A 22,668-nucleotide genomic window follows, 5' to 3' on the forward strand; every position below is an offset into this window, starting at 1 on the left:
TTAGTAACCAAAATCAACACCCACCCCAAAGGAAGCGTAGTGACGGTTGTTGGTGGAACCATCCGTCCGCGCCGCGACACAATACGATGCCTGCGCGCGAAATATATTCAAATGGAAACGTGTATGACAGTAGGAACAACCGCAGATATTCGTGGAATAATAACAACAATAATTATCACCCATATCAAAATGGTAATTACATGCAAAATGAAAATCACAGACAGTACAACAACAACAGCAGCAATAAGAGACGTGAGAATAACAGGTTCAACCCGGGCTACTTTGACAGGAACATGACATATAACAGACATAATTACCACCAAAACAATAACAATCCCAACAATCACCGACAGAATATGTGGAACACACAAAATTCACGCATGACAAATCATAACCCTCCACGGAATCCACCGCGTTTCCCCAGTACAGTTATGCACTCCCCGCCACGAAGTAGCAATAACAATTGCGGCGCGCCATCAGCTGATGCGTGGGCGCCAACCGGCCGGAATGTAAACATAGTGGAGCTGGTCAATGAACCCGGCCAAACACAGCAGACGACGGAAAACAGTCGACGACCGAGCTAAGCGCACGTGATTCGGTCGTGAGGTGTTGTAAGAGCGCAACGGCTGAGACGATTTGTTTCCTCAGTTACGATGACAGAATGACAGCAGAACAGGAATTAACAAACCTATCAGGTTGATGACCTTGTTCTTTTGCGTTCACATCCCAAGGCTACAAAATTAAAACAACTGAACAGAAAATGGCAGCTATTATATTCAGGTCCTTTCAGAATAGCAAGCATACCTTACCCAGGTTGTTACTCCCTAGAATACCCGTTATCTCACAAGCCGAGGGGGCTGCATCCCCACAGACATTTGAAATCCTTTGTGCACTTAAACAACATAATATAATGATAACTAAGTTGAACATGAGCAAGTTGCTGTGGAAACGAGATCATAAATATTTGTATTGAATACACGAACATTAAGTTATACAGCCTAAGAACACAAACGTTAATTTATGGAAATTATATACTGCAGTTACACTTGTACACATAATTATGAAGAGAAGGTAAACCCAGGTGAGTACACTTACTGAATGAGAAAAGATATTCATATAGGAATGAGACCTACGCAGGTTACATTGGTTGTTAATTGTAAATTATAAGGTGAATCAACAACTAGTTAGTTATTTCAAGGCACTACAATGAGAGGAAATAATAGCTATTGAGATCAGTAATGACATAGGTATGTAGCAGAATGAATGAGGATGTAAGAATGAATGATCAGTATGAATGAGTTAATATTTAGGTTAATATAAGAAGGTAAGTTACTGTGAAGTAGTTGATGGAGACAAGAGATTATTTGAGGAAAATATTATTGGAGTTTTATGAGAATAGAAGTGCCAAATGGCCCCACATATGTGATATATGAATGTTTGATGAGGAATATGTTTAATGTATAAGGATGTATATATTAAGGTTATAATAGAGGGAAACATTCCACATAGGAAAAATATATCTAAAAACAAAGATGAAGTTGTTTTTAGATATATATATTATGATGAATATGTGAGTAAGGAATGAGTGAGAATGTTTTGGTAATATTGTGCTACCTAGAGAAGTGAGTAAACAGTCTACATCTTTAAGATTACGTAAGAATTTCAGTTTGAAAGAAAACATTGGTGATGAGTTAGAACACGTGAGTACAAGACGTTAAATGTGAATCTATTTACAGTGCCCTTGAAAATGAATGAATGCAAGAAAAGCAGAGTGAACATAATGATGATTACAGCTGTGGAGATAAGTGTTATAAGAACGTAGCTTGGAAACACATTAGCTTTAATTTATGGCAGAAGTGTAACTTCGTAACCTTTTGTTAAGTTTTGTTAAGCCACTGTGTGGAAGAAAACATTTATAGTTTGTGTTCAGACAGGAGAATGATATTTTAAGGAACTTAAGTTGAAATATAGTTTTTACACAGCCCTCATGTGAATACATTTGTATAGAAAAAAATTTTTTTTACACAAGACAGAAAACCCTGAGGAAGCAAAAGCTAGAGTTATTAAGGCTGTTTTTGCGACTCGTACAACACCTCCACTTAAGCCAACAGATGACAAAATTACATCTACGTTGAAGACATTTGACTTTTCAGGCTATGCCAGGTAAGTGCAAAGGAGCAGTGACCATCCGTGCAGACGACGTCGAGCAACAGACAGTGAGAAGGAGACATTTTACTGTCAATTATAATAATATGTTCTTTATTTATGATTTATAGATAGAAATGATATATATATATACCACATACATGTTGTTTAACCTTCACTCAAGTAGAAGAAAGTCCATGGTTGAACTCTTGAGAGGAAATTTGATATGTTGTTATATAATACACATTATGAGAGAGAGAATCTCTGAGATACATTTTCCATTTGTATAGACGGTATCCACAAGAAGTGGAGATATTGAGGGTGTACTGAGCAGATATGCGATTCACTCATGCAAGAATTTGTTAAGGTATAATACACTTAGTCATATGAACAGTCAGAACACAAACACAGAATCTGTCATGATGTTACACTACACAGACTTGACGTAAGGACACTTACATTTACCCATGATTTGGTAAATTGTAAGCACCTCCTTTCATACACGCCTTGAAGGTGATGCAAATGTTATAATGTATTATGTTCTCTTTGTATGTAGTAGCTGTAGGATTTGGTAGTTTATAGGTAGTGAATAGTTTCTTCCAGTCTATCTTTCTTTCTTTCTCCATTATCCTACCACCTCCTGCAGCTGGGTATTGTTTGTTTATGGAATGTAAGAATATATTGTGTGACAGTAAACTTTCAGGTACGAATAAAAAGACATGAATATTAATGGCATTACAAGCCTGGTCAACCACTAGCCAAGATATGTAATCAAAAGAAAGAGACAAATAATAAATCAAGGAAAGCCTGTGCTTTAAATATTAAGTCTGATATCCCTTGGCACGCCCAAACCTGAATAAAAAATTAATACCCCAATAAAAGAAAGCCAATGGGACTTAGTATAATTTTTTTTAGTGTAAATATGTCACATGCAGATTCTTGTAAATTTATATGTATTTGTATATGTATTAAAACTTTGCATATTGTCAACATATTTTCAACTGTGACCACGAAATGTAAGCTTTCATAATTAACGATGTAAACATGTTTGGACAAAGTGAACTGTTAAAATGTAAATATTGCAAAAAAGTGTTGCAAACTGTGAACGTTATAAACGACGAATTTTGTGTTGTTTGTGAAACTTATGGTGCATAAACCAAATAACTGTTTGTAAATCGATATAAACTGCAATTTACTTCGACGATAATGAGGATTTTCACACTGCAAATGAACGTTTGTTGGCGAGTGTAAACAACGTGGTGAAACACCTACATTTGCGAACATCGACGCCGTTGTTCCTGGCCGGCCTTCAGATGCTTTAGAGACAATAAACTCAGCACCTGTCGTAGGCGATGTGGAGGCTAAAGACTACATCAACCATATATGCCCCGGGAACAATAGTCATGAAAACGCACAAGGACCTGGAGTGTTGTGGCGTAACAGAAGACATGGACGTTGCTTCAGATCACGCACACGCTCAATGTTATGGTGTCACCGGACTTAACACGCCAATTATGCTGGAATAACAACTTGCAATGAACACAATGTGAGAGTGAATATTGTTCAAGACTGTCATAACACAGCGATTTTGAAACTACCGCACGCGAAATTCAGTGATGCTACTGCGCATGCGCAAAGACTACGTGCTGCCAGAGATGCATTGGGAAACCAACGCTGGAAGGGCATGACATTAACTGCGCTGGCGAGCAGCTTATTCAAACAAACTGTATGTAAATATATATTAATTGTGTAAAAAGGATTAAAACTGTAACAATTGAATGTAGTATATAGATTTAGAAACCAAGTATTGACAAAGATAATCCTCTAAGTATGCACGTGGCGTTTCCTGGGAAAATATGTATAATAGATATTTAGGTGTATCTATTCTATTGTTTGCTAGCCTGCCACGCTAAATGTTTTAGCGTGACAGTCGAGGGGGCGATGTAGCGGGACTTTGAATTTTGCCGCGCTACATTCGTTCCCTCGGATAAAAATATCCCGTCGCAGCGGTATGAGCGCTTGACGGCAGAGAGAAAATACTAAAATTGTTAACTCTTTTTTGTTTTTTATTCCGTTTCAATTGTCTCTTGATAGCCGTAGCTTAAGGCAGACGTGATCGGATGCTGACGTAAAAACTTAATGGCTAATCTTGATCTGATTGTAATGTGTAGACATTGTGGAAGTTATTAAGAAATTCGGTGGATGGAAGTAGCAAAGTGAATTAAATTGCATACAGTATCAAGATGATTTTAATTGATATAAATTAGTGATTCCTGGACTATTGCAAGATTTCGGAGCAGATTTTTTCACGCTGAAATGAAGGAGATTTTTTGAAGACGAGGACGCCGCCCGAAAGAAGATAAGTTAATCTGGTAAAGGATGATCTCTCGTCTACGCCACTTCCCCCTGTCAGTTACATTCCGTTATTCTCTGTTTCTTTTCAATAACTTTTGTAGTGAAAATTGGTTTAACTTTTGCTCAAAAACGCCACAAGGACCACCCCAAGAATAGCTTTTCCGAATAACGAAGTCCGATAGCTTTCTGTAATACAAAGTCCGATCTGCATTTCCTTCTTTCTTTCTTTCTTTCCCTTTTTTCACGGTCACTCTTCTCCCATTTTTTTTATTAAACACTACAATGGGTAGCTCTGAGGGATGAAGTAGTGAAGGCAGCAGGGGATCAAGTAGGTAAAAAGACGAGGGCTAATAGAAATCCTTGGGTAACAAAAGAAATATTGAATTTAATTGATGAAAGGAGAAAATATAAAAATGCAGCAAATGAAGCAGGCAAAAGGGAATACAAACGTCTCAAAAATGAGATCGACAGAAAGTGCAAAATGACTAAGCAGGGATGGCTAGAGGACAAATGTAAGGATGTAGAGGCTTGTCTCACTAGGGGTAAGATAGATACTGCCTACAGGAAAATTAAAGAGACCTTTGGAGAGAAGAGAACCACTTGTATGAATATCAAGAGCTCAGATGGCAACCCAGTTCTAAGCAAAGAAGGGAAGGCAGAAAGGTGGAAGGAGTATATAGAGGGTTTATACAAGGGCGATGTACTTGAGGACAGTATTATGGAAATGGAAGAGGATGTAGATGAAGATGAAATTGGAGATAAGATACTGTGTGAAGAGTTTGACAGAGCACTGAAAGACCTGGGTCGAAACAAGGCCCCGGGAGTAGACAACATTCCATTAGAACTACTGATGGCCTTGGGAGAGCCAGTCATGACAAAACTCTACCATCTGGTGAGCAAGATGTATGAGACAGGCGAAATACCCACAGACTTCAAGAAGAATATAATAATTCCGATACCAAAGAAAGCAGGTGTTGACAGATGTGAAAATTACCGAACTATCAGTTTAATAAGTCACAGCTGCAAAATACTAACGCGAATTCTTTACAGACGAATGGAAAAACTGGTAGAAGCGGACCTCGGGGAAGATCAGTTTGGATTCTGTAGAAATGTTGGAACACATGAGGCAATACTAACCTTACGACTTATCTTAGAAGAAAGATTAAGAAAAGGCAAACGTACGTTTCTAGCATTTGTAGACTTAGAGAAAGCATTTGACAACGTTAACTGGAATACTCTCTTTCAAATTCTGAAGGTGGCAGGGGTAAAATACAGGGAGCGAAAGGCTATTTACAATTTGTACAGTAACCAGATGGCAGTTATAAGAGTCGAGGGGCATGAAAGGGAAGCAGTGGTTGGGAAAGGAGTGAGACAGGGTTGTAGCCTCTCCCCGATGTTATTCAATCTGTATATTGAGCAAGCAGTAAAGGAAACAAAAGAAAAATTCGGAGTAGGTATTAAAATTCATGGAGAAGAAGTAAAAACTTTGAGGTTCGCCGATGACATTGTAATTCTGTCAGAGACAGCAAAGGACTTGGAAGAGCAGTTGAACGGAATGGACAGTGTCTTGAAAGGAGGATATAAGATGAACATCAACAAAAGCAAAACGAGGATAATGGAATGTAGTCAAATTAAATCGGGTGATGCTGAGGGGATTAGATTAGGAAATGAGACACTTAAAGTAGTAAAGGAGTTTTGCTATTTAGGGAGTAAAATAACTGATGATGGTCGAAGTAGAGAGGATATAAAATGTAGACTGGCAATGGCATGGAAATCTTTTCTGAAGAAGAGAAATTTGTTAACATCGAGTATAGATTTAAGTGTCAGGAAGTCGTTTCTGAAAGTATTTGTATGGAGTGTAGCCATGTATGGAAGTGAAACATGGACGATAACCAGTTTGGACAAGAAGAGAATAGAAGCTTTCGAAATGTGGTGCTACAGAAGAATGCTGAAGATAAGGTGGGTAGATCACGTAACTAATGAGGAGGTATTGAATAGGATTGGGGAGAAGAGAAATTTGTGGCACAACTTGACTAGAAGAAGGGATCGGTTGGTAGGACATGTTTTGAGGCATCAAGGGATCACAAATTTAGCATTGGAGGGCAGCGTGGAGGGTAAAAATCGTAGAGGGAGACCAAGAGATCAATACACTAAGCAGATTCAGAAGGATGTAGGTTGCAGTAGGTACTGGGAGATGAAGAAGCTTGCACAGGATAGAGTAGCATGGAGAGCTGCATCAAACCAGTCTCAGGACTGAAGACCACAACAACAACATCTAAATAGAGATCTGACATTCACAGTTTAAAAACTGATATACTTGTACAGAACTGGTCATAAAATTGGAACACTTGGAAGGTAAGTAAATATAGAAATTTTAATTACAGTGCATATACATTATTGGAAGAAGAATGCATGATTAAATTTGTAGGTGAGCTGGGTATCAAATCAACACGAGGTTAAATGACAGATACGGGTATGCCATTTCATGCTGCCACAATTCATCAATCACAGTTGCTGGTAAGTGTTGACATGCCAGTCTCTCAATAACCCACAAGTTTTCAACGAATGAGTGATCTAGAGAACTTGCTGGCTATGGCAAGACTGACACCTTCTGCATCCAGCACAGACAATATGCGGTCTTGCATTATGCTGCTGTAAGATAACACCAAAAAGACAAAATATGGGGCACAGCTACTGGCCTTCATACTTGAGAAATGTAAATATCTGCTGTCCACATTTCCCGCTACATGAACCAGAGGTGATTCTATTGTGCATCTAATGGCACCCCACACACTAATGCCAGATGCTGGGTTCATATGACTGACTGACTGACTGACAATGATGAACACCATCTCGCAAGGTTCCTTCTCCTTAGAGCATTCACATGTTGTTAAGCCCATCATGATGCAGTACACACAATGGGGACTCATCTGAAAAGATGACAGAGTACCTCTCCTGTGTACAGTGCTGTTGTTGGAAGCACTACTGTCAGCATGCCTCTCTCTGCTGGCATGTCAAACGAAACTACAACAATGGTCATCAGTATTAGTATGCTTCAGGATGCTCAGCAGAGTAATTTTTTTTCCATTTTATGTACAATATTTAGGTGATCTACCCAACTGTTTTGTTCAGGTACTGTAAGTTGTGCTACTAAGCATACTCGCTGCACGGGCTTTGACCTGAATAAACTGTTTGTCGGTCTTGCACTGCTATTTATAGCAGAGTTCCACTCCGATGCCGACTACACCCTTTTGTTTTTCAAAGCCCGCACTGCTGTTCCATTAAGTGTACATTCACTTAGTGTTTCTCAGCTCTTGTAGATATGACAGCAGGTGAGATCTTTATAAACCGACTACTGGACCCTGTGACTTAAATTGAAATCTTTGTCCCAGTTTACCAGTTCCTGTGACATCTTTACTTTGATAAACTCCTTAATTACACTGTCCCAGAAACTTGGCATTCACACCACAGTATTGGCCTCAATTTTCATTTCATGTTACGTTCAGGACAGCACGGCGGCAGCTGTTTTTCTCGCTTGTTTGAATAGAATGTGTTGCCGATTTCTTTGCGTATCTCCTCGACGATTCAGATAATCTGCCCCACATAAGACAGGCCACATTCTCATGTAATTCAGTACACAGTTGGCTTTTGGAAATCCAGATAATCTTAACATTATGAAGAATATGCTTTTATCTTTGTTGGCAGGAGTGAAATGCAATGAATGCTATGTACCCTCACAAGCCTATTGATCTTTACGGATATTGGCCACGATAGTATTACTGGCAATGAACACGCTGTTAGGCTAGCCAGGACAGGGGCAACTAATTGATTTGTTACATCGGAACCTGTCAGAACTATCACCAAGGTGGTGACAAAATCCAAACTAGGTGGCTGGATCGGAGGCAGCACACAGAACTATTGGTTAAGACCCAACAACAGAAACATAGTTATGTTAACTATTCCAGAATCATATTTAAATATAAGTTCTGCAATCCTGGTCTTGAACAGGAGGTAGACTGAATTTCTGGCAGATTTAATGACCAGCTATCTAAATGTGATGGAAATGGGTAAGGATTACCTAAGTGTAGACTGTGGTGACAGGGATGAAACCTCATCACATTTAATTTTCCACTGTGAAGTCATTAATCATTGAAGTGGTTTTGTCTAACAAATACTGCAAAATAAACTTAGTTTCGATGTAGGCAATGAGGCTGATCCCACTGCTGTTTTGTCTTCCTGATTAAATCAAACCAAACAAAATCAAATCAATTGGGCAAGGATAATGTAGATAAGCAATTCTTAGTTTCTCTTTGTCTGTCTTAACCTCTTTCTCTGGCATTCTTGACCGACTGCGTTGACCACTCAGTTTGATGATCTGAGTATACATTACCTTGGAACACTATTCTTTGGTGAGGCTCTCCTTGTCTGAAAGTGTTGAAACAAAGGCATTACAATCTGCCAAGTTCAAAATGTTCCACTTATGGGCTCGCCATGACAGGCAATAACAGTCGACCCATTGTCATGTCATCTGTCTGTTCATAATATTTTCTGAGAAACAGGCATAAAATTTCCGTAAATAAGTAGCAGTGCCACCAAAACTACACAGTCTTTGTAAAGTACACAAAGAAGGGATTCTTCTAAGACTCATTGTTAGGAAGACAAGCACACCTATGCACCAATGGGTAGAATAGCTGAAATGTATTCTCAGCTAATATGTGGGAAAGTCTGGACACCAAATTTACAAATTTGCTCCATTTGTAAATGGTCTCAGTCAATTGTGGCTCGAAGGTATAGACATGATGGACAGTTTCCATTTTATCTCCTCCTTTATCAGAGCCCCATTTTCTGAGTCCACGTAACTTATCATGGAAAAATTTGAAAATTGTTTCAATGAGCTTTCCATGTAGGTTCTCGTGTCGGTTTATTCCCTGTTGAGTGGAAAATACTATTAACGAACCAATGACACGGAAATTTGTAGTCTTATCAGCTGTCATGAGACACTATAATCTGCCAAGTTTGAAAGCTTTCACACAAGGAGAGCCAAGCCGAGAAATTACAACTCTACAAATAATATTCCAAGGAATGGGTAGTCAGCTTGTCAAATTGAGTGGCTGTTGCAGTAAAAATAAAGAATGGTTTTACTTTGGTGTGGAGCCACAGTTATATAAAACTTTTTGGAAAGAAATAGCCACCATTTGACTGTACAATAGGTTTTATTCCATGATCTATATTTTGGCCTTAGGCCCTTATCAAGTGTTACAAGTATTAAAAATCATTAGACTTGAGTAAAACACAAGCCATGGTCAAAATATGTATCTTTGGTTACATAAGCCAATTTTCTCAAAGTTAAATGTGAGAACATTACAAAAATGTTCTCGCTTAAATAAAAATGAGAGAGAGAGAGAGAGAGAGAGAGAGAGAGAGAGAGAGAGAGAGAGACCCAGAAAAACAAGAGCACAGATAGGTCATTAAAAGATCAGTCAAGACAAGGCAATAAAACTGAGAAATGGAAAAGAATAAACAGAATACACAGGTGGGAAGAGCAGAGGCCGGATTGGGCCTCTGAGCAAGGACCGACCACCCTGGGAGGGGGCCTGGTGGCCGGTTTGGCTAACCAATCAGCTCGTTCATTTCCCGAAATCCCAACATGACCAGGGGTCCAAACGAAAATGACTGGCCATCCAGCTTGATGGACGTCAGAGACGAGATCCTGAATAGGCGTAACCAGTGTGTGAGGCGAGTAGCACTGGTCTATAGCCTAAGGCTGATAAGAGAGATACTATAGATTAGGATAATCTTGCCACTACAAGAACGAACATGGCTAAGGACTAGTTTAATGGCCATCAATTCAGCACTGAAGACACTGCAGAGGTTTGGCACAGAGAGGAGTTAACTGCATCGTGTGTGTGTGTATATGCAAAGCCTGTTTGTCCATCGACTGTTGAATCATTGGTGAATACTACTTCTGAACTTCATTATGTCTCAAGGGCAGCCAAGAAAAGATGGCTACAAATTGTGGGGTCAACAGAATCTTTTGGACCAAAGGACACTTCAAGACAAATACAAGACCGTGGCACAAGGCTTGGGGGAACATCTCCCTGACAAGAGGTTGAAATATGTTCACTATTTTTTATTTACTTAAATTTGGCATATTTCGTAACAGTACCTTTTCCGTGAAATGTTTACAAGGCGATATTTGTCTTGGCTTCAGTTGTCTAGTGGAAGTATGATTCCACGATGCAGTTTTGTCGGCTGCAGAAATGACCTGGTTCAATGCGTTTGCCTCATTTTTGGTGCTTCAAATACCATTTCTTCGAATGTGGTTTCTTCTTAAAGTTTATATAAAAAAATAGTAACATAATTCATTTTTTCCTGTTCACTAGCAAATTATTTATAATGGCGACCTGCACACTGTTCTACCGTCAACACACACCAAGAGTTCACTGCTGAACTACAGTCAAAGACGACTCCAGCGTCAAAGACATTTTACACAACACACAAGCTTCCACTTGTAATCAGTCTCTTTGATATTCTTCATCACATTTACTAATAGTAATCAATATGCTGTCACTCTCAAAAATATAAGTAAATTAACATAAAATAAGGCAAATTACAATTAAAAAAATATTCTGACAAAAATATAAGAAAACATTTACAATTTGGTATTGACAAATCCGGTAGAAAATAACCCATCTCCCAGATCCATTACAACTGCTCCCCAGGGCTTTTCTAACCCCCAGACCTGCAGGGGCTTTGTAGATCTTAGGAAGAAGGTAAAAGATGGTGGTGAATGGTTTACCCTACAGGTGACCGTCACATAAAGGCCGAAACGTGTGAAACTCTTTTTAGTCGCCTTGTATGACAGGCAGGAATACCTCGGGTCTATTCTAACCCACAGACCCGCAGGGGCTTTGCAGATCTTAGGAAGAAAGTAAAAGATGGTGGTGAATGGTTTGGGTGAGGTAAGAAGCTCTATGGACTGAGGTGTTAGTCCTTCCGAGAGGCCTGAGCTTTTAAGGAGGGACTGCAGGTCAGGTTGAGTCAGAGACATGGGATCTTTAAGGAAGATGCTGTATGTAGCGCTGTCAGACAGTTGGTGTAGACCTTCACTTACAAACTCCCGTTGATGAAGCACCACAGCAGATGATACCTTGTTTGCTGGGAGAACAATCATGGCGTCATCAGTTTTTACGGAATGAGGAGCCTGGAGTTCTCGAGAGGACACGTTAGGGTCATGTTGTACGGACCTAAGGAAGGGCTGTGAAGCAATGCTGGATACGAGGATTTCTTTGAAGGCTTCTATGGGTTGATTTTGAGGCAGTGGTGATGGACCAAGTTTTTATCAAGGTCAGAACTGTTAAGGAAAGGTTCAATATCAGAATTGCAGCGTGATATTTTCAGCTGAGAAAGTGTGAATGAAAGTAGATTCTTCACCAAATCAGCATGATTAAGTGCAGGTTTAGGGCTGAAAGTGAGGCCCTCAGATAATTCAGGAAGAGAGAGTGTCTTAGATAAGCGGTTGAGAACACTGTACTGTTACAAATGGTTCTTGTGATCATGAATTATGGGTCTGAGAGTCAGTGTCGAAGGCTGGGAGATGTTAAGAAAGCTGACCAAGCTCTGTTTGTAGAAGAGTAGTTTTGGTTGATGGTGACTGTTTAGTGAGATGCAGGGGGACAGGAAAGGAAATACTACTGTTGAGGTAGTCTAGGAGCAAGTGGGATAGCTTTTTGAGGCAAGTCTGAAGTTGGTTTGGCACATGATATCATCCAAGGAAACTTGGTCAGATTATTGTAGGATTTTGTAGAAGGAGAGAAGTCTGGTGGAGTGTAAATAAGCATTTGAGGCATACAAGTCAGAGATAAGCCAGGTAAGTGCAAGAGATTGCTGTATTTGAAACTATAAAAGGTGCTGATGTAGAGTAGGACTACAGCCAGAAACAGGGACTTTCAATGTTATGCCTTCGGGAGTAACCCTCAGGGACAAGCAGTTTCAAGAAACGGAATTTGGTACCTTAGTTTTCTATGTTTCATTTCCTGACCTGTCAATTCCCCCCCTCCCCCCTCTTCTACTACATACAATGCACTTAGCTTTCCACTCTTATAGTTTGTGTGCACGAAGTTATGGCAACAGTCTCTGTCTTGTGTATTACTCTGTCTTCTCCCTTTAAAGCCGGCCGAAGTGGCCGTGCGGTTAAAGGCGCTGCAGTCTGGAACCGCAAGACCGCTACGGTCGCAGGTTCGAATCCTGCCTCAGGCATGGATGTTTGTGATGTCCTTAGGTTAGTTAGGTTTAACTAGTTCTAAGTTCTAGGGGACTCATGACCTCGGCAGTTGAGTCCCATAGTGCTCAGAGCCATTTGAACCATCTCCCTTTAAGCTCTCAGGTTTTCAAATCTCATTTGGCGCAATCCCCAACAATCAGTCTTTCCTTCTAACACCACCTGGTACGCTCTTCCTTCCCCTTCAAACCTTCTGCAAGAAGAAGGTGCCACTGGTTCTGAAAACTTGTATATTTAAATACCTTTATTTAGGTGTTCTCCTGCTGCCGCTTGGTGAGTAGATTTTTTTTATCTATCGAATTACATCATAATTATTTAACTTGCCATTCTGCAGATGATAACAGGAGACAGTTGGGGGGCATCAATGGGTATTTTATAGCTTCAAGGGACAGCGTTGTGGAGACAGCACAGATTGATTATGCATGACGAGCTCCACATTGAGATCACCAGTGACGTTCTAGCCTCTGCCCCGACACAGCCAGGGATGGTGCCAGTGGGCAACTCTCCTGGTTACATGTCGAAATAAAGGAGACTGCAGGGTATAACCATGGTGTTTATTGCGACTACCATCATATTACTTTATTTTGCACGTGATCAGTTCTTATGGACTGTGTATGTAAATGGACTGCTTTATTTTTAACCAAGATTGTATTCTTAAATTGTGTAATTGTATTTGCTCCCTCAAAGCCTGTGTGCCTTGCACAATAAAGTGGGCTTTGGCACACTGCATAAGTGACCAATTCCCTTTGCCAACATTTTCCAAAAACACATATAATCATTAACTACTGGGAAAAACTATCCCCTTAAATGTTCATATTGGAGAAAAATAATAATAATAATAATAATAATAATAATAATAGGCCTCTGTATGATCTGCCAAAGGCGACGAAAAGAACAAACCACTAATGGGGCTAACCCCCCCTTTTAGTGTGATAAGTTGGTTCAGGACAGAACTAAAGAAGCCTCGGACAAGCGCCGTCATGGTTGGGGACAACGCTTGAACCCTATGTCCGCCCACAATGGTAACGACACTGCTAGCCAACTGGAAAATGATTTAAATCCAAATAGAGGTATTTTGCAGGATATGCTTCCTGCAACCACCCTAGAAGGAAAACAAAGACAAAGGATGAGATGGTCAGATGAAGTTAATCGACACCTCATGTTCTGTTATTACCAAGCAACAAACCTAGGAACCAACACAACTGGATACATATCACAAGTATACACAACGTTTATTACCAGATACCCAGAATTAAAATTTTTAACAGAACAACGACTAGCTGATCAGATCCACGTAATAATAAAAAATAACAGGATACCCCAGTCAGAATTAGAAAACATCAAACAAGTACAACAAATACTGGAACAAAATAATGTGCAATCAGAAGAAGAAGAAAATACAGTAATGGACTCAAACATCCCAGAGCAAACAAACAAAGAACAACACGCATCAATTAAACAATCAGAGGAAAACGAAATCTTAAGACAGCCACCAGAACAAGCACAAATAGAACACGAAGTGACACACATGTTAGATATAGAAGAAAAATTTCAGCTGACATATATAGAATACAAAGACACAAATACAGACATTAGACCATTCGTGCATGGACCGCCAAATAACCCACAAGTCAAAACAACAATAAAAACTATCAACACAATCATACACAACAAAATAAATGAATACACAACTATGGAAGAGTTACAACTACTGGTTTATATAGGAGCACTCACTACACTAAATATACACACTAGGCAGAGATCAGAACCAACCAACACACAGAAGGAACCCACAAAACCAGCATGGCAACACAGGCTACAGATCAGAATAGAAAAACTGAGAAAAGACATCGGACAGCTAACACAATTTATAAGAAATGAAATCTCGGAAAAAAAAAACGAAAAAGGTTAGGTAAAATCTCACAACAAGAAGCGACAGAGCAATTAGACGAAAAGAAGCAGAAATTACAAGCATTAGCCAAACGACTCAGAAGATACAAAAAAAGTGAAAATAGAAGGAAACAAAACCAAACATTCAACACAAACCAAAAGAAATTTTACCAGACAATAGATAACACACACATTAAAATAGACAATCCACCAAACATAACAGACATGGAACACTTCTGGAGCAACATATGGTCAAACCCGGTACAACATAACAGGCATGCACGGTGGATACAAGCAGAAACAGACACATAAAAGATGATACCACAAATGCCTGAAGTGATAATTTTGCAACATGAAGTAACCCAAGCAATTAATTCTACTCACAACTGTAAACCCCTGGAAAAGATAAAATAGCAAATTTCTGGCTAAAGAAGTTCACCTCAACACATTCACATCTAACTAAATTATTTAACATATGAATATAATAGAGGGAAACATCCCACGTGGGAAAAATATATCTAAAAACAAAGAAGATGTGACTTACCAAACGAAAGCGCTGGCAGGTCGATAGACACACAAACAAACACAAACATACACACAAAATTCTAGCTTTCGCAACCAACGGTTGCTTCGTCAGGAAAGAGGGAAGGAGAGGGAAAGACGAAAGGATGTGGGTTTTAAGGGAGAGGGTAAGGAGTCATTCCAATCCCGGGAGCGGAAAGACTTACCTTAGGGGGAAAAAAGGACGGGTATACACTCGCACACACACACACATATCCTTCCACACATATACAGATGACATCTTCATGATCTGGACTCACAATGAAGAAGAACTCCAGAATTTCCTCTCCAACCTCAACTCCTTTGGTTCCATCAGATTCACCTGGTCCTACTCCAAATCCCACGCCACTTTCCTTGATGTTAACCTCCATCTGTCCAATGGCCAGCTTCACACGTCCATCCACATCAAACCCACCAACAAGCAACAGTAGCTCCATTATGACAGCTGCCACCCATTCCACATCAAACGGTCCCTTCCCTACAGCCTAGGTCTTCGTGGCAAACGAATCTGCTCCAGTCCGGAATCCCTGAACCATTACACCAACAACCTGACAACAGCTTTCACATCCCGCAACTACTCTCCCGACCTGGTACAGAAGCAAATAACCAGAGCCACTTCCTCATCCCCTCAAACCCAGAACCTCCCACAGAAGAACCACGAAAGTGCCCCACTTGTGACAGGATACTTTCTGGGACTGGACTAGACTCACAATGTGGCTCTCCAGCAGGGATACGACTTCCTCAAATCCTGCCCTGAAATGAGATCCATCCTTCATGAAATCCTCCCCACTCCACCAAGAGTGTCTTTCCGCCATCCACCTAACCTTCGTAACCTCTTAGTTCATCCCTATGAAATCCCCAAACCACCTTCCCTACCCTCTGGCTCCTACCCTTGTAACCTGTCCCATGCACCCTCCCACCACCACCTACTCCAGACCTGTAACCCGGAAGGTGTACACGATCAAAGGCAGAGCTACGTGTGAAAGCACCCACGTGATTTACCAACTGACCTGCCTACACTGTGACGCATTCTATGTGGGAATGACCAGCAACAAACTGTCCATTCGCATGAATGGACACAGGCAGAAAGTGTTTGTTGGTAATGAGGATCACCCGTGGCTAAACATGCCTTGGTGCACGGCCAGCACATCTTGGCATAGTGTTACACCGTCCGGGTTATCTGGATACTTCCCACTAACACCAACCTATCCGAACTCTGGAAATGGGAACTTGCTCTTCAATATATCCTCTCTTCCCGTTACCCACCAGGCCTCAATCTCCGCTAATTTCAAGTTGCCGCCACTCATACCTCACCTGTCATTCAACATCTTTGCCTCTGCTCTTCCGCCTCGACTGACATCTCTGCCCAAACTCTTTGTCTTTGAATATGTCTGCTTGTGTCTGTATACGTGTGGATGGATATGTGTGTGTGTGCGAGTGTATACCCGTCCTTTTTTCCCCCTAAGGTAAGTCTTTCCGCTCCCGGCTTTGGAATGACTCCTTACCCTCTTCCTTAAAACCCACATCCTTTTGTCTTTCCCTCTCCTTCCCTCTTTCCTGACGAAGCAACCGTTGGTTGCGAAAGCTAGAATTTTGTGTGTATGTTTGTGTGTCTATCGACCTGCCAGCGCTTTTGTTTGGTAAGTCACATCATCTTTGTTTTTAAATTATTTAATAGTTACATTGCAGACCCATACACATTCCCTGATATACTTACACATGGAATAACTTATCTAAAACCTAAAGATCAAGCAGACACAGCAAACCCAGCTAAATATCGCCCCGTAACATGCCTACCAACAATATACAAAATATTAACTTCAGTCATTACACAGAAATTAATTACACATACAACACAGAACAAAATTATAAATGAAGAACAAAAAGGCTGTTGCAAAGCAGCACGAGGATGTAAAGAACAACTGATAATAGATGCAGAGGTGACATATCAAGCTAAAACTAAACAAAGGTCGCTACACTACGCATACATTGATTACCAAAAAGCTTTTGATAGTGTACCCCACTCATGGTTACTACAAATATTGGAAATATAGTAAGTAGATCCTAAATTGATACAGTTCCTACACATAGTAATTGGAAAACCACACTTAATATCCAAACAAATTCAAATAATATCACATCACAGCTAATACAGATTAAGTGTGGAATATACCAAGGAGACTCATGAAGTTCTTTCTGGTTCTGCCTTGCTCTGAACCCACTATCCAACATGCTAAATAATACAAATTATGGATACAATATCACTGGAACATACCCACACAAAGTCACACATTTGCTATATATGGATGATCTAAAACTACTGGCAGCAACGAAACAACAACTCAACCAATTACTAAAGATAACAGAAGTATTCAGCAATGATATAAATATGGCTTTTGGAACAGACAAATGTAAGTAAAATAGCATTACCAAGGGAAAACACACTAAACATGAAGATTACATATTGGATAACCACAGTGACTGCATAGAAGCGATGGAAAAAACAGATGCCTATAAATATCTAGGATACAGACAAAAAATAGGAATAGATAATACAAATATTAAAGAAGAACTAAAAGAAAAATATAGACAAAGACTAACAAAAATACTGAAAACAGAATTGACAGCAAGAAACAAGACAAAAGCTATAAATACTTATGCTATACCAATACTGACCTACTCATTTGGAGTAGTGAAATGGAGTAACACAGACCTAGAAGCACTCAATACACTTACACGATCACAATGCCACAAATATAGAATACATCACATACATTCAGCAACAGAAAGATTCACATTAAGCAGAAAGGAAGGAGGAAGGGGATTTATCGATATAAAAAACCTACATTATGGACAGGTAGACAATTTAAGAAAATTCTTTATAGAACGAGCAGAAACTAGCAAAATACACAAAGCAATCACCCATATAAATACATCGGCTACACCACTGCAATTTCATAACCACTTCTACAACCCTTTAGATCACATAACATCAACAGATACGAAGAAAGTAAATTGGAAAAAGAAAACACTACATGGCAAGCACCCGTATCATCTGACACAGCCACACATCGATCAAGACGCATCCAACACATGGCTAAGAAAAGGCAATATATACAGTGAGATGGAAGGATTCATGATTGCAATACAGGATAAAACAATAAACACCAAATATTACAGCAAGCATATTATTAAAGATCCCAATACCACAACAGATATATGCAGACTTTGCAAACAACAAATAGAAACAGTAGATCACATCACAAGCGGATGTACGATACTAGCAAATACAGAATACCCCAGAAGACATGACAATGTAGCAAAAATAATACATGAACAGCTTGCCTTACAACATAAACTAATAAAACAACACATTCCCACATACAAGTATGCACCACAAAATGTACTGGAGAATGATGAATACAAATTATACTCGAACAGAACCATTATAACAGATAAAACAACATCACATAACAAACCTGACATCATACTCACCAATAAAAAGAAGAAATTAACACAACTAATCGAAATATCCATACCCAATACAACGAATATACAAAAGAAAACAGGAGAAAAAATTGAAAAATACATCCAACTGGCTGAGGAAGTCAAGGACATGTGGCATCAGGATAAAGTTGACATTATACCAATTATACTATCAACTACAGGAGTCATACCACACAATATCCACCAGTACATCAACGCAATACAGTTACATCCAAACTTATATATACAACTACAGAAATCTGTAATTATTGATACTTGTTCAATTACCCGAAAGTTCCTAAATGCAATGTAACATATACCATACAGTTAAAAGGAAGTTATGCTTGATCAAGATCCACGTCACTTTCCATTTTTAACCAGACATAACGTCTGAGAAAGAAAAGAAATAATAATAATAATTATTATTATTTTTAATTCTAGAAGTGTTAGTAAGAAAAGTTTTACCTTCCGAAACGGTGGCCATTCCTCCTCCTCTTCTTCATCTACTGTCCCATTATTTGCTTCACTACCTATTTCTTCACTACTGAAAAGCTGAGCCGAGGCAAACTTGTAAAGCGGTTGGAGGGCAACATGACCAGCATTCCAAAATCTCACTGTGCCATCTTCATGCCCTGTTAACAGCAGCTCTTTGTTAAATTCTGTTGATGAGGTCTCCTCAGATCCCTGACTTTGGAGAACACGACCACCATCAACTGGCCACTCCTGCGTAACAATAATTTTATATTTGAGATATACAAATTTCTGACCAATGTTTCTGAAACTTATTGTTAGTTTGCACTTGAACTAAGCTTCTAAGCAAAAAAATGTCTTTTGAAGCACTGGTTGCAGAGTGTGTATAACAAAATTTTGCTCTCATATTAAGCTGGGAGATCAAATGCATATCTTCTGAAATTATTAACTAATAACCCCAATTTTGATGGTTTTGAGGCCAGTGACAGTAACCTAGTGAAACTTAGGAACTACCATGAAATAAACTGGGAAGAAAACTCTATGGCAGCAGAAGTTAAAAACAGGTAGAAGCAAACAGAACTGTACACATGACTTGTACTCCGGATACTATTTTTACACTGTTCATCAAAAAGCGAAAAATATTGGGAGGCACAGCAATGGATAAATACTGATGTTGGTAAAGTTTCTGGGGTGTAGGATTGTGGTCGATGAAACTGTTCTGCTCCTCACATTTCCTCCAGAACTGTGCTGGACATCTTCAGAGGTGTTGGTCCTCCACTGAGTCTTGCCGACTGATGGGTCGAGCATCAGAGCGACATATATGCTGTAGAAAAATGAGCGTGGCTGGAGTTACATGTGATAAGCAGTGATGATCCTTGTCAAAGATAAAATTTAATTACCGATTGTTGTATTGTCAAAGACTGAAAACTGTTTAGTGATTGTACAGAGCTACTGTCCATAAGTCACTAAATTTCGTGGTCTCTTCTTTTCTGCTAAAATTATTCCTATGTTTATACATTTCAATGGCTTCTCTACATAGCCGTAAATAAGAGCTTGTTGTTGTTAATATAATTTTTGTTTCAGAAGACTTCACTTTGTGACTTCCTGGTTGAAGAGCATACTCTGCTACAGCTAATTTGTCTATTTCCCTAGTCTGCAAAGACTTTTGTGCTCCTTTAGCAGTGCATTCTTGCTTCTCTTGGCTGTTCCAATATAAACTTTTGCACACATACACAGAATTTTACGTAGGCCACATGCTGACAGAGGAGGGCATTTATCCTTTATAGATCTGAGTGCCTGACCTATTTTCCTTGTTAGTCAAAAACCAGTCTAATGTCGCTTTTCTGTAATATCTTACCAATATGATCTGTTACTTTTTTAACAAAAAGAATCTGTATTCTTCCATTATTACTTTTCGTTCTTGTCCTTTTGGCCTTCTGTCATTTGCTCGTAAAATTCTGTTTACTTTCTTCCCTGAGTAGCCATTTTTCTTGACAGCCTGCATTAAATGTTTCAATTCTGCATCACGGTATTCTGGGGCACAAATCCTTTTGTCTCTACTGGCAAGAATTAATGACATCTCTCTTTTGTTGCAGATGGTGATTAAAGTCTTAGCTTTGAAAAAGATCATCTCTGCCTATCACTTGTAACTCTGGCCACCCCCGTTTTCCTGCAGTATGTATGTCGCTCTCCGAGGTCTGACCCGTCAGTCAGCAAGACTCAATGGAAGAGGAACACCTCTGAAGATATCCAGTGCAGCTCTGGCTGAAACATTAGAAACAGAAGAGTTTCATGGACCACAACATTTTACTCCAAAAGTTTTACCAGCAGCAATGTCATCCAGTCGTGAAAGCATTCACTGTATCAATAGATAAATACTTGAGGCACATATGACTGGCACATAGAATGTTCAACTTTTAACTGTAGGCACAGCCCTGAAACTGACTGTGAAGGTTTTAGTAACACTATAGTACCCATGCGGTTGTGTTATGCTTGCTCTGATAGAAAATGCACAGCAGTTGGTTCATCTACATCTGGATTTCGAGAAATGAGTAGTACAGAGTGGACATGTTTAAAAGACAATGCTCTCAAATTCATCCCCTCCCCCTCCCCCCACCACCACCCAGTTTTTGTGTGGTATTAAATTATGTTTATACATCTCTCCAAATGTATATATACTGGTCCCATTTCCTTCTCTAAATACACTATTTGCACAGAAGTAAAAGGTTTTAAACAAAGACCTGTTTCAAATCACAACTCCAAACATATGATATAAATGTTCACATTAGTATGGCCACTTTGAGACAGAAATTCCTCTCCAAATTATTTTAGGAAGAGGACAGAAACACTTATCACACAATAAAAACAGCAAAGAAAAGCAATGGAGGAAGAAAGCCAGAAATCTCGGCAGCCCGAGATTGACCTTCACATAACAATTCCAACAAAGAGCTGCAAACTTTAATGCAACATGTATTAGTTGCTAGTATCAATGATAATTTTGCAGTACCATTCAAACAGCTCAATGATTCCCCTAAATTCATTCTAAATATTGTATATTACACAATAAAAACATTATAGTGCCAAGCAGCAGAAATCTCCAAAAGTGCAGAATAATTGTATTTCAAATGTACATAAAAATTACATAAATAAAGTAACACAATATTATGAAAAGGGTAGATTGCTACTCACCATAAAGATGACAAGCCAAGTTTCAGACAGGCACACAAAAAGACATACAGACTGAGCTTTCAGCCAAATACAAGCACACGCATGCACCCCTCCCCCTCCCCTCATACAGACACATCAAACCCACCAAACACCAACAGTAACTGCATTTAGTCTGCCGTCATCTGTTGCACACCAAAAAAATCCCTCCCATACAGCCTGCCCACCCATGGATGGCATATCTGCCGCAACACGAACTCACTTGCCAGTACGCACACACTGTCCACCAAAATCGATGGCAGCCACCAAACTTTGACCAAAAGCAAAGTTGATCACAATGTGGCATAACATGGAGCTGAACACAACAAGCTTGATTTCAGTGGCTGCTTCACAACCTGGGCCATCTAGATCCTTTCCACCAGCACTACTTTTCTGAACTGTGCAGATGGAAGTTATCCTTACAATACAACACAGTCTCTGCTCCCAAAATCATACTGGCATAAACTTACAGTAACCTACTGTCCCCTTCACCCAACAGTTTCCACCCCCTCTGCCTTATCACCTCCTCCCAATTCACATCCCCTCACTTTCATTGTGAGCTGCTCTCTGCCAATGCACCCACTGGTCTTTTCCCTTTCCCTGATCCTCTCTAGCCTCCTGATTCTTCACATGGCACCTTTGTCCTCTAGATCCTGCATGCTCCAGCAGGCAGTGCTGACTTAACCTTCCGACAGCCGTGCTCTGACTCCCTCTCCCCCTTCCCCATCCCACTCTGTGCTGTTGCTTCCATTCGACATGGCACAGCTGCTTTCTGA

At 39.7% G+C, this 22,668-nt stretch overlaps 1 protein-coding gene across 7 annotated transcripts in view; it reads right to left on the reverse strand.

Annotated features, from left to right (window-relative positions):
* LOC126235704 (lethal(2) giant larvae protein homolog 1) overlaps positions 1-22,668 on the reverse strand; it is a 337,149-nt gene that overhangs the window by 171,806 nt on the left and 142,675 nt on the right. For all 7 annotated transcript variants that reach the window (XR_007544801.1, XM_049944464.1, XM_049944463.1 and 4 more), the window contains one exon: positions 19,184-19,441. Coding sequence is in view for 6 of the 7 variants with exons in the window: in XM_049944464.1 (XP_049800421.1) it covers positions 19,184-19,441 (258 nt within the window). In the remaining variant the exon portion in view is untranslated. The remainder of the gene's footprint in view (positions 1-19,183; positions 19,442-22,668) is intronic.

This window comes from Schistocerca nitens, chromosome 2, assembly GCF_023898315.1.
Source record: "Schistocerca nitens isolate TAMUIC-IGC-003100 chromosome 2, iqSchNite1.1, whole genome shotgun sequence".
NCBI lineage: Eukaryota > Metazoa > Arthropoda > Insecta > Orthoptera > Acrididae > Schistocerca > Schistocerca nitens.